Genomic DNA, 13151 nt, shown 5'->3' on the forward strand with positions numbered 1-13151 from the left:
AGTTATTGAGTTGAATATCTTTTATATTTTTTAATCAATTTACATTTTATAGCAAGAAAAAAAATGTTGACATTCAAGATCAATTACAAGTTGAAGCAACTTGTTCTTGTCCATCCCAGAAAAGTGGAGATGGAACTTTATTTTCATTGAATATTAAAAACAATAATATCTGTTATTTAAAAAAAATTACTGGTTAAAATCTGGTATAATTTAAACACAATTGTACAATCATGTACAAGACCCCCAAAGATCAAGAGTCAGATTCGGCTTGGAAGGATATTCTTTATATTCATTGTTCTTCATCTTGTTTGTTGCTACACAGGTATGACAGGAGAAGACGGAGTGCCAGTCTAGATTCTCCGGACGATGACAGTCCTTACAGCGCCAGAAGCGTAAGCCCTCCTGTCAGCAGGAAGAGAACACCACGCAGCACCATCAATGTCCAGAACAAGGAAGGGTCTTTCACGCCGGTCATGCGAAGCCCAAACTCAGAAGATGGCTACAGGGATGACAAACCCTGGAAGAACAAATTTGTGGATAGTGAAGAGAGGAGTTCCTCCTCGGAAAGGACAGAATCACATCGGAAATCCAAGTTAAAATCAAGGAAACCGGATATTGTGCGAGATCCTGACGATATAGTGGTGAAGCGTGAGAAATTAGACTCTGATAGGAAGGTAGAAAGGACTACTGAAAAGTTACGGAAACCTGAGAAAGTGAAAGAAAAGGTGGAAAAGAGGAGTACCCCCGAGGATATTGATTTGAAGGAGAAGAAAAAGTGCAAAGAAGTGAAAGATAGAACGGTAGCAGATGTTAAAGTTGAAGTGAAATCCAAAGAGGTATCTGCAGAGATCAATAGAACTTTGAGCAACAAGACAGTGAACAGTGAACCTAGTGAGCAGGCAAGGAAACGCAGAAAGCTCGACTCAGAACAGTTGCAATCCGTTGTTATCTCCAATGATGAGGTGGAAATGCAGCGGAAACTGGAAGCCCGAAAGCAGAGATTTAGTGATAACAGTCCTATCATTGACATAACAAAGCTACGGAAGGACAAAGGGTTCGCAGAAAAATTGCCATCTATTGTTTCCAAAGTTCCGAGAATGAAGTTGAGTCCGGACGAGAACACCTCTAGTCATAAAGAAAACATTCCAAAGGTTGACGCTGCGATGTCCATTGGTTTGGACATTAGGACAGTGATAGACACAAGCAGACCGGTCAAAGACCGTCTTGGCTTAAAATATGACATGCCCCAAAGTGAAAGAACGTTTAACATTGAACCTGGTAGCACTGATGGCAATAGCTTCTGGGATGACAAGGAGAAAGATAGCGAGTCTGATGATGAACTCTTGAATACCCGAATAGTAAAAACAGATGATGTCCCCAGAGTCAAGTTAGAGGTCTCTGAGGAAGCGGGAAAGAAAGCCCTTTCTGAAAAACCAAAGAAATCTCATCGCGAAAGAACTGAGAAACTGATTGCGAATCGCCACCCTTCACATTCCACACCCCGAAACAGATCGCAGGAGGTTCGCATTCCCCACTTAACAGATGCTGATGAGGGCATTGCTAGCTCAAGTGATCAAGAAACAGTCCCATCAGATGAGGAACTAGCGCTTGCTCTTCTTGCAAGGAACTCTCAAGTGCCCCCTGTGGCTACCCCCGGTGAATCAGAGACTCCACCCTTAACTGGTGCTTCTCTATCAACACCGCCCGTTGACACTTTTGAAAAACCACAGATTGATGCAAGTTTAAGTTATCGAAAGCAAATGGAGGCAGCTAGGAAGTCCTTTGAGCAGCAGAAGCAACAGCAGGAGCAACCAGGTACTCAGGATTCTTTACCTTCAACATCATCTCATACTCCTCCAACTCCGACCATTTCATCATCGCTACCTACCTTGTTGCAAACAACAACCAGTGCAAATACCAGCAGAGACTCTTTCACTTCATCTATCACTGAACAAGTGGAGGAGAGTGAAAAGATCGGTGAGGCAAAGATGGCCTTGCATGATTCCGAGACGCCCAAATCTAAACCAAAACTTGACCAGTCTACTGAAAATGTGGAAATAGAGTGGAAGTTGATACGGCTAACCCCTGTCGAGTTTCCAAGTATTCGCAGGAAACAGCTTGATGCCATGTTCCCTTCGTCGGGTGAGGATAGCCTTGCCAAGCGGATGTACCGAACGAGACACAGAAGCAGTGAAGATGACCTAAAGACACTTAGTGTAGGAACTGTCAAAGAAAAGCCTGATGTGAGGATTGATTCTGTTGACAAAATCCAAGAGATGACATCCCAGGACCAGACAGATGAAAAGGAGAAGGAAAAAGATATTTCAGGTTGTGAGGAGATGACTGAACTTGATAAGAGATTATCACAAGGAACATTTCCTCAGTTGGATGTGACCACATCAAATCCTGTCCAAAACGATGTGGAATCACTTCCGATGCTTTCACCGAGGCCTCCTCACCAAAACATCTCTGTGACTGTCAGCGAGAATCTCTCTCCTACCGCTTCAGCACCCTTACTAAGCCCAGCAGTGACACCAGTAAAAGCAGAGAAACCACTCCTATTCCCTTCAGATGGTTTTCCGTTCTCTTTGCCAAGAAAGGATTCGCCGATCATCAAGGAACTTGGTTTTGGAAAAGAGGTGGTGCCACTGAGTCGAGAAATCACCTTCACGAGTAAAGACTTGCCTCTTCACAAAGAATCACCCTATGCCAAAGACTTCTCCAGAGACCCAATTTTTGGGAAAGATGGAATAATCGAATCTGCTCTCTGTGCATCGGCCAAGCTGAGTATCAGCGCGGTCGCACCCCGGGTACCAGAGAGTACGGAAGTGAGAACCGAAATGAGAACCAAACTGCCTCCTGAACTGAAGGACCACTTCTCATCCCCAGAGCGGGCTCTGGAGGAACGTCTCAGGACAGTGGATGCTATGATGAAACAAGAGGAGGAGAGGCAGAGGACTCAGAAGGCCAAGTCACTGGCTACACTTGAGAGGTTAAAGAAAGAGGAAGAGAGTGGGGAAATAACCAAGGATGGAGTCAAAACTGACCTCTTATTGAAAGATAAGTTGAATAATTTAACAAGTATCACCACTTGTACTCCTCCAGCCACACCTACAACACCTGGGACTCCTGGAGCAACTCCTGATTTGAAGGCAGAGTTATTTGGAAATAAGGCAAGGTTGGGACCTCTGTATGCCAGGTTAAAGAAGAAGCCCCGAAGCTCAGAATCTGACAGCTTACCTGTGATTATCCTCCCAGAGAGTCAGAAGAAAGAGGAGTTTGAAGATCCTCTGGAAGTATTACGTTCTCGTGTGAGGCGAAGCAGTATCTTTGATCAGGATTTAGCTCGCCTGGAGAACAGCTCTCATCCGGAGCATGGTCAAGAGAAGAAACATGGTATACCACTTATTCGAGCGGGCAAGGATCACAATCGCCTGACATTGCTTAATCAGAACAGCAACAGAACAAATCCAGGATTGAATTCTAGCCAGTCTGGTTCTAGCTACAAGTTGGGTCCTGGTAGAGGAACATCAGTCTCATCGACACGAGATCCCAGAGATCCCAGAGATCCAAGAGATCCAAGGGACCCAAGAGATCCAAGAGAACCCAAGGATTCCAAAGCTGAAATCCTTACCTCACCTATCAGAGACGATTCATCGAAGACAAATGCTTTAACTGGAGATCAGAAATCGAGCCCTGAGCCGAAGTCTAAGGAACCTTCACCTCTAAAATCTATATTGAAGAAAGAAACCAATCTCCTGCCTGAGCCATCATCTGTCCATGTGGTTGCAGAAGATACCACCCAGACCAAAGACGCAAAACCAGATTCTGATGCTAGTGTGAAGGCCACGACGCCAAAGTCTGCAGCCCTGAAACGTAAAAGATCTCCCAGCCCTCCTATCCTAGAGAAGGCTCAAGATGCAAAACTGGATGCAGATGTAAAATCAGAGTCCAAGCCATCATCGGGTCCATCTGGGACTAAGAAAGCAGTTTCAGAGGCTCCGCCGCCACCACCTCAGAAAGAGTACCCCACAAACATGCTCCTGATGACACCAAGGGAATATGGCAAAAAAGATCCAAAAGTTGGGGCAAAGGTTAAACCTGTCAAGGATAAAGTGGGTATTCAGGAAAAGAGGCCTCTTTCCAAGGTTGGTAGCAAGGACAGGATGGTAGAAGAGGAAAAGAAACCGCTCAACAAAGCACTCAGCAAAGATAAGATCATAGAAGTGAGGAGCAAAGACAAGGACCAGAAGGACACCCACAAGGACACCCACAAGAATGAAGGCAAGGAGATTGTCAGAAAATCAAGTGAGGGGTCTATGACACCAAGAACTTCAACTGATAAAGGGATTGTCAAAACGAGCAATGATGTGAGAAAACATGATGCGAAGAAAGTCTTCAAGAAGGAGAGCACATCATCTGAGAAAGCCCAGTCCAGTGACCACAAAGACCACAAAGCTGATGTCAGTAAAGATGAAGACAAAGTATCAAAGGTGACAAAGAGCAAGGATACCTCTGCCATTGAGAAGAATAAGGACAAGAACAAAGATGACAATAAGAGAGATGATGTTTCAGTGAAGAGAAAGGGAAAGGAGAAGGAGGTGGTGAATGATAAGAATAAAGGAAAAGACCCGGAGAAGGATAAAAAAGAGAGCAAAGAAAAATTCATCAAGTCTGAGAAGAGCGACTCCAGGGAAAAAGCCATCAAAACCGAAAAGTTTGTCGAGGAAGAGAAAAGAGACATCACTGAAAAAGAAGAAACATCTGAGAAAGGTACTCCTAAAAAGAAAGATATAAAGGGAAAGGAAGTGAAATCTAAATTGAAACCAAAGGAGAAGATCAAGGTTGAGAAGAAGGAGAAAGATCATCCAGAGACAGAGAAGGTCGACAAGGTGAAGGAGCAGGAGATGGAGGAGAGAGAGGAGAAGGAGAGGAGAGAGGAAAAGGAGAGGAGAGAGGAGAAGGAGAGGAGAGAAAAGGAGAAACTGAAGGAGGACAGAGAGAAGCCTAAAGAAGATAAGAAAACCAAGGCTCACATTCCAGTCAAATCTGCTACTGAAAAACCAAGTGGGACAAAGAAGGTGAAACCTCAGCCGACACCGTCCAGAGGTGGAGTAGCGGCTCTCATGGATGCCTTCTCAGACACAGACAACAGCTCTGAATCGGATGACGAACTTGAGTTTGAGCAATTTATCAATCGCCAGACGAAGAGGAAGGATTCTGTCAAACCTAAGCCAAAGAAAACTCAGGAGGTAGAGAAGCGGAAATTGATATATGACTCGTCCGATTCTGATGAGGGATCCTCTGGGCTTGATGCTGAGGAAAGCCCCAAGAAATCTTCCAGGGATGAACTGTCCAGTAAGGGTAAACGAAAAGCTCTTCAAAAGTCAAAGAAATTGAAGGAGAAGTTTGGTAAAAAGGGGAAGATCAAAGTGAAAGAAGAGTTTACTGACACCGATGCCGACTCCAAGATGAGTTCTTCTGATGTGGAAGAGAGGTGTGAGGAACCTAAGCTCCCGTCCAAACCAACACACAAGAAGAAGGATGAGAAAGTCAAGCACAAGGAAGTCCACATCAAAAGGGAGAAAGAGGATATGAAAGATGTTGGTAAAGGTGATAAGCCCAGGAAGAGTAAAGACTTGAAGAGGCAGGATAGAGTTGAACCCAATGTAGAGATCAAACAAGAGCCTAAAAGTGAAACAGAAGCAGAAACAACACCTAAGAAGAAAGATGTTAGCAAGACAAAGAAGCAGAGAAGAGAGGAGGAGAAAGAGAGGCTCCGGGCTAAGAAAGAAGAGGAGGAAAGATTGAGAGCTGAGAAAGAGGAAGAGGAGAGACGGCAGGCAGAGGAGGAAGAGAGACTGCGGCAAGAGGCAGAGGAAAGCAAAAGGGAGGAGGAAGAGTTAAGGAGAAAGGAAGAGGAAAGACTACGGAAAGAGGAGGAAAGGCAACTTAAAGAGGAGGAAAGAAAGAGGAAAGAGGAGGAGAAAGAAAGGAGACGGAAAGAGGAGGAGAGACAGCGGAAAGAGGAAGAGCGGCAAAGAAAGGAGGAAGAGAAGAAGAAAAAGGAAGAGGAGAGAAGGAAAAAAGAAGAGGAGAGGAAGCAGAAGGAGGAAGAGAGGAGACAACGGGAGGAGGAAAAGAGGCGAGAGGAGGAAGAACGAAAACAGAGAGAGGAGGAGCAGCAAAGGGCAGAAGAAGAGGAAAGGTTGAGGATTCTAAAGGAAGAGGAGGAAGAGCAACAGAGGATAGCAGAAGAAAAGGCTAGGAGAGAAGAAGAAGAAGAACGACAGAGGATTGAGAAGGAGGAAGCTGAAAAATGGCGTAAAGAAGAAGAAGAAGCAGCTGCAGCAGCTGCTAAAGCCCAGGAGGAACTCCAGAATCAAGTATCTGTTGAAGAACCCAGGAAGAAAGATAAATCTAAAAAGGCTAAGAAAGACAAGCACAAATCGAAGAAGGAAAAGCGGAAAAACAAAGAACATCATTCTGATGCCGTTACTGAAAATGCACTACCTGGCCAAGATCCCAAGAAAGAGGAAAGTGTTGTTCTTGATACTGTAATGCCGCAGAGTGAAGGTCCCCTTGTGCCTATTTCAGATGATGAGGTGCCAATAGGTTTTTCTACAGAAGTGTCAGCATTTAACTCAGCACAAGGAAACGGCATTCAGTACCATGAGAACAGCAAACTTGCTATGGCTAACTCCTGTGGAGATAATGCAGTACTATTGCAGCCTGCTGAAAATGTCGTGACTTCAGTTCCTGATGAGGAGGATGATGGAGAAGGTAAACTCATCATTGAAGAGGAAAAGAGAGATGCGATGGATCCTGCCAAGAAAAGTGAACATCACCATAAAAAGAAACATAAGGAGAAGAAGCATAAGAACAAGAGCAAAGATATGGATCCAGAGAAGCTGAAGGAAAGAGCATTGAGAAAAGCTGAAAAGAAAGCAAAAAAACAAAAGAAGAAGGACAAGAAGGAGAAAGACAAAGACAAGAAAGAGAAAAAGAAGAAGCATAGAGATCAGGAGAGGCCTCCGCTTAAAAGAGAATGCACAGTGGAAATCGAAACAGAGTTTGTTATTGATTATGGTGAGGTTCAGAAAGCAAATGATGGACCTTACCCTGTCAATCCTGTTATGCTTGAAGACATCACCAATGATGCTCCAGGTCACCTCCCTGGTGGTGGTCTCATGAACAGAGATGGCCAGGTGCATGATGGTGACATGCAAAGGAATCTCCAGGCTTCTTCTACTACCACCTTGATTGCAAAATCTCCAGAGCCCCTTCAAATAGCGGAAGCAGCCGTTGCCAACTCAAACAGAGAGATCAGCCTTACGTCCGTCCAGCAGTCAAATCCAGTCAGTGCGGCCTTGACGAAGGAATCCTCTATGTTTGGAGACTCGTTTGAAGATGAGAATCATCCAATCGTTGCACAAGCCTTGACAGCTCTTGAGAAATCAGACCATGAAACATCACAGAATGCAGAAAACATTGGGGGCAGATACCCTCCAGATGTCCCTGGTGCCCACAAGCCATACTCTATCGCCGACCTCGCAAGCAGTCCTCTTTTCAGAAAGGAAAAGAAGGAACGAAGTAAAAGGAACAGCAGAGGTCGAGAATCTAAAACTATGCCTACAGCAGGTCAGACTGACGTGTTCAACCAAGGTAAGATGGAAGCTGTGGCATCACATGCTTCTGGTCGAGTAGAGGGTGTGGCAGAAGAGCTGTTACCCATCAAGTCAGAGGTAGAGCAGTCAGTGGAAGCTCTCATTACGGCAGAAAGTGCCTTTGATTCTGATAAACAGACAAGCCGTGATGTGCATGCCACCCCAGTCCTTCATGCCACCCCAGTCCTTGGTGTAAACCGCCCTGCTGAAGAACCAAGCTTGCAAGAAAAGACAGAAATGGAAGAGGCAGTAGCTAACCTCCTGTTTGCAGAAGACGAAGTAGAGACATCATCCATTGAGATACCAGTCCAAATTCCTGTGCAGACAGCTAATGCTATAGACACAGCTCAACCTACGATACCTACTCCTCCAACAGCGTCAGATGCTGGTGAAGCATACAGGGAACAACAAGCCCATGAGGCTGCCATCATAGCAAAGATGGCTTCTCCAGACAAGAAGACTGAAATGGGAGCTAAGGACGGCAACAAGGAATCTCGTTTCTTCTCTCCACGTGCCAAGGAGTCCAGTATCCCACCAAGGACAAGATCGGGATCATTGTCAAAGTCTGGCCCGGCTGATCTAAGCGTGTTTGATTTCCAAGATGACGAGAAGCATGACGAGGCTGGTAAAGAGAAAATGAAGATGAGTGGTGAGATGGAAGCACAACCTGAGCCAGGAGTCAGTCAAGATCTCGCAAAGCCTCCGCAGCAGCATGCACCTGCACCACCTGCAGCACCTGAGCAGAACTGTGTCATGCCAGCACGACCTCATCAAGTCCTAGACCATATAGAGCCAAGCTCCATGTATCCTGCCAACCTGCATGACCACAAGATAAATTCTGATGTATATGAATTCCCGGATCAATCTAGTCCAGGATCAAGTGAGTTGAAGCAACCACTCAACAAGCCACAGCCTACCCGTGGACGTAATAGAGGTAGAGGTACCAGAGGTGGTGGAAGAGGAAGGAGTAGAACCAACTCAAGGGGAGGGACAATGAAAATCAGGGATGAGCTTGCAGCTCTAGAGCTACAGCAGCAACAACGAATGCATGCCGAGCTGCAGCAGCAACAACGAATACATGCTGAAGCCCATGTGTTTCAAGCTCAGGCTGCAGCTCAGGCTATGCATGCCCAAGCCCAACAGGGCCAAGGTGTCCATGTGGACGTGTCCCAGAATGAAACTGTGTCTGCACTTCTTGAACTTGGAAAGCCAGTGATGCCTTCAGCTACAGCTGTACCTCAGATTAGTCCGGTTGCTATGATGCAGTCTCCTGATGGGCAGAAGGTACCTCAACCTGATCCATGGCTCACTCAGCATGCTACTCCTGGATCTGTTCCCGCTCAAGGACCTCAGACAAGTTCTGCTCCTGCCAGCATCAATGCAGTAGGTGCACCAGATAGACCCCCACAATTCAGTACCGCTCCTTCCGCAAATATGAACTTTACAGCTATTTCTCATGCTCAACTCCCCACTGCATCAAGTAGTATGACTACCAATGCCCAGATGGCTATGACACAAGCCCACAATATGATGGGAAAGTTACCCCAACAAAACATGCCTTCTTCAATTTCTAGCGGTATGGTGCAGAATCCTTCTGTGAGCATGCCAACTGTTGTTGCTGCACTGTCAACACCACCTACATCTCATGTGGCTATCCAAGATCCTAATGGCACCCAGAAGAAGCAGAGACAACAACGTCCCAGGAAGTCCCGTAGGGATTCTGGTCCAGAGCAGGGTAACTGGATGCCAGGAGGTCACATGCAACAGCAAATGGTTCCAGGTCAGCATTTCAACATGCACCAGGTCGCACAACTCCATGGACCTCAGAAGAGTCAGGCTGAGGCAGCTGTCGAACAACACTTCAACGAGGCACTGGCCAGGTTGCCACACAATCGCAATCAACAGAACAGGCTTCCAGGACATCAGCAGTCTCATGAACAGATCCAACTATCACACCACATTCATCCACCAAACAGCACTGCAGAAGCCTTGGCAAACCAGCATGCCATGACCCAGTTGAAACCGGGTCCAATGGGGCCATCAGCAGCTATGGAGGCACCAACCATTGTCAAGCACCTTGTGTCTAATGGTCCTGCTACTGGAGCAAATACCACAACCTCTTCATCAGTACTTCATACATCACCCATGGCAAACTTGCCTCAGGCATCTTCTGCTGGAATCATGCATGCTGGACATCCGGGATTCCCTAGCGGGTTGCTTACACAATCACCAGTCAGTCAACCCTCAACCTTATCACCAACTATACAGTACTCACGTCCACCCAGTGCCACATCTGCAGGGCTAACTTCCAGTATTGCATCGTCGCAGGGTGGTAACATCCAGCAGGTACGTGGAGCACCGGCAGGAAACCTCCGGGTACCTGTGTCAGTTGCAGCCCCGACCCTTCCAAATGCCAGTGTCCTCAGAGCTGCCTTGACAGACCACAAGCCAAATGCGAAGAAGGAGGCAGATGGAAGTGTGAAGGCTGGGCAAGGCAGGCCACTAGCTGACAGTAAAGGAATGCATCCCAACCTTCCTCAGCAGCCAGGAGTCATCGACCCAAGTCAACATCCTCACATTGAACTCCGGTCCTATCCACCAATGCAGAATCCTGCTCAGATGCACAAGAAAGCTGAAGATGCAGAGAAGATGGCAGCTGGTGACCAGAGAGGACAGAAGAATCCTCCTCTAGAACAACGTCTACCGCCAATGATCAGGGTGACTGATTCAGGACCAATGGCCTATCTTTCATCTGGTGCTCATCTTCCTCAAGCAGCAGCTGTCATGAGACAACAACAGATCAGACATCCTGTGCAAGGAATGCCATACGGCAAAGATTTTATATCAGGTATGCATGCAGTGGTTGATCCCATGTCAGAAACTCGCAATCTCAGCCAACCAATGCCTGGTATAGTGCCTGTTCCTGGGCTGGACATGAGCAAATCTGGAATTCCTGGGACCATGTTTCCACCATTCAGAGTGCCTCAACCCGGTTTTCCCAGGATGATCTACCAGCAAGGCATGACTGAAGCATCCTCTGGAGGATCACCACGTCTACCAACACCGAGTGCCTCATCCCCTGGAGTATCACCCAGAGTCAAGTCACCAGCTATGGCTCATGCTGATCGTCCACAGCCCATCCCAACACCAGAACGTCGAGACCAACTCACACCAGACCTTGTCCAGATCATGCCAGGCATCCCATCAGGTGTTCCACCACGGGCTCCAGGAATCTCTTCTGGCATACCTCCCGGAAGGATGGACATGGCAATGCGAACCATATCCCATCGCGGCATGCCGCAGATGGTCGTGAGGCCACCTGGCTACGGAGTGGAACCACGCTCACAGGGCGGTAAGCCGGAAGACGCTCAGAAGATGGATCAGCAATCCATGATCCTCGGCATCCCAACGGATCCTATGCACCTTCAAGATCAACATCTCGCCTCTCCGCGTCCCATCGGCGGTCCAGAGAAGACAACAACTGCCGGACTGGAGCACTATCGCCAGACCCATCCTGGAGTCGGGCGCAAGGATGAGTTGATGATGAGACCAACGGGTCAGGAGTTCCGGCCGATGATGAGAGAAGCGATGCCTCACATGGCCTGGCCTGGTCAAGGTCCACCTGGTATGCCTATGCATCCTGGTTCTATGCAACCCATGCAGTTATCAGCTCACATGCCGATCAAGGGAACGGACTCTCTCATGGGTCTACTCATGGTAAGTCAACTTTAGTTAAATTGTTAAGATTTCATGAATCTTAAACAAAGTAGACATATTTACCAAGTTAGAGAAAAGTTATTTAAAGAAGAAGAAGTTTTCATAAATTGGTTTACACAAATTTCAAATCTGTTTCAGACCTATATTTTCATCAGCTACCAAGATCCCCAAATTAAAGAACTTTTATATTTACTATATTTATTTCTTGGCAAATAGCAGGAGCATATATTGTTTTCAAATCATTACCCCTGATCTCTTATTTAGTTGAAAATCCCGTAATTATGAAGTACACTTGTATCGGACCGTAACTTTTATCTCGATACAATCTTGCAATATATATTTTTGTCTGCTTCATCTTACGGAACATTCTAATATTGAAACGTACATTCACACGTACTCCACTCCATGCACCCCATCAATTCCTACTACCACAAGTAACCCAACCATATTTTAAACACTCTTTACCCGCAGCGCTATCCTGTGATGTGGCAAGGCGTGTTAGCCCTGAAGAACGAGGCGGCTGCTATCCAGATGCACTACGTCTCAGGCAGCCAGTCGGTTGCCCAAGACTCCCTCATCATGGCTACTCCACCCCTCCGTGTTGCCCAGAGGATGAGGCTGGAACCCTCCCAGCTGGATGGGGTCGGCAGCAGGATGCAGGTACGTTCAACAACAGACTAATGTTTCTGGGATATCTTTGGTTCAGTTCAGTTCTTCCGTTCTTTTATTTAGAACTGATCTTGAGTTCTAGCGATGACAAGACAATTTTTTTCAGTGACATAGGAGACTCGTTTCACAAAGCCCTTTTTCAATGACAAACGACAAAAATTAGAGACAAATCTGCTGATAACCAATCAGAAGCAAGGATTTCAGTAGCTTATAACAAAAACTGTCATTTGTCTCTGATGACAATTTTTGTGAAACTCCCCCTTGATCTTGAGTTCTAGTGATGAAAAGACAATTTTTTTCTGTCACATCTGATCTTGGTTTCTTGGCCCTGATTCACAAATCGTAGTAATTGATTATACAATTGATCGATGGATTGTGTGGTATTTTGATTGTCCAACTGTCTTCCTCTAATGTATAAATTACTATTAAGATTTGTTTATTTCAAATGTAACTATGTTTTGTATACATTTTACATTGTATTCGTTATTATGTATTGTATTTTGTTGGAAATGAAAAAATAAAAATGAAATGAATGAATCAACAGTAAAATAGCAATCAATTTCTCACTTGTCTTTGTGCTACGGGGCACTGGCCGATTAAACTAAATTTTAAAAGCAGCTGGCTGACAGTAAGTATGGACTGTTTATTGTGTTAATGAACAGTGGTTTGGATAAGATAAGCAAAAGAAAAAAAAGCTCACAAGCTTTTACTAGATAAATTACATTTACACTGAAACCATGTATTCTATAACTTGATAATCAGTTGGAATCTGTTCCGAAATCTCACAATGTACACCAATTCTTACGTTCTCCACAACCAACTTTTCCAATCACTTCCGGACAATTTCTTTCATAATGTATTCATATAACAAGTACTTGACTGTATCATTAATCTCTTTTCTCTCTCTGCACAGGTTGAAGAGGAGTCTGTTGTACTGCTTGCCTTACCTTGCGGCCATGACCAGACCGACGTGATAGCTCAGACAAACACCTTACGTGTCTCTTTCATCGAGTACCTACTCAGCAAGCAGGCTGCTGGCATCATCAACGTCGCACCTCATGGATCTCAAAAGGTAGGCAGAAAGAAATGTTATAAACT

The 13151-nt window shown here is 45.7% G+C and overlaps 1 protein-coding gene across 3 annotated transcripts in view; it reads left to right on the plus strand.

The window, feature by feature from the left end:
• Positions 1-13151, plus strand: part of LOC579027 (msx2-interacting protein) — an 89033-nt gene that overhangs the window by 72296 nt on the left and 3586 nt on the right. For all 3 annotated transcript variants that reach the window (XM_030986666.1, XM_030986667.1, XM_030986668.1), the window contains 3 exons: positions 323-11384; positions 11856-12044; positions 12967-13125. In XM_030986666.1, coding sequence (XP_030842526.1) covers positions 323-11384; positions 11856-12044; positions 12967-13125 — 11410 coding nt within the window. The remainder of the gene's footprint in view (positions 1-322; positions 11385-11855; positions 12045-12966; positions 13126-13151) is intronic.

Source organism: Strongylocentrotus purpuratus, unplaced genomic scaffold, assembly GCF_000002235.5.
Source record: "Strongylocentrotus purpuratus isolate Spur 01 unplaced genomic scaffold, Spur_5.0 spur5_scaffold_16, whole genome shotgun sequence".
Lineage (NCBI taxonomy): Eukaryota > Metazoa > Echinodermata > Echinoidea > Camarodonta > Strongylocentrotidae > Strongylocentrotus > Strongylocentrotus purpuratus.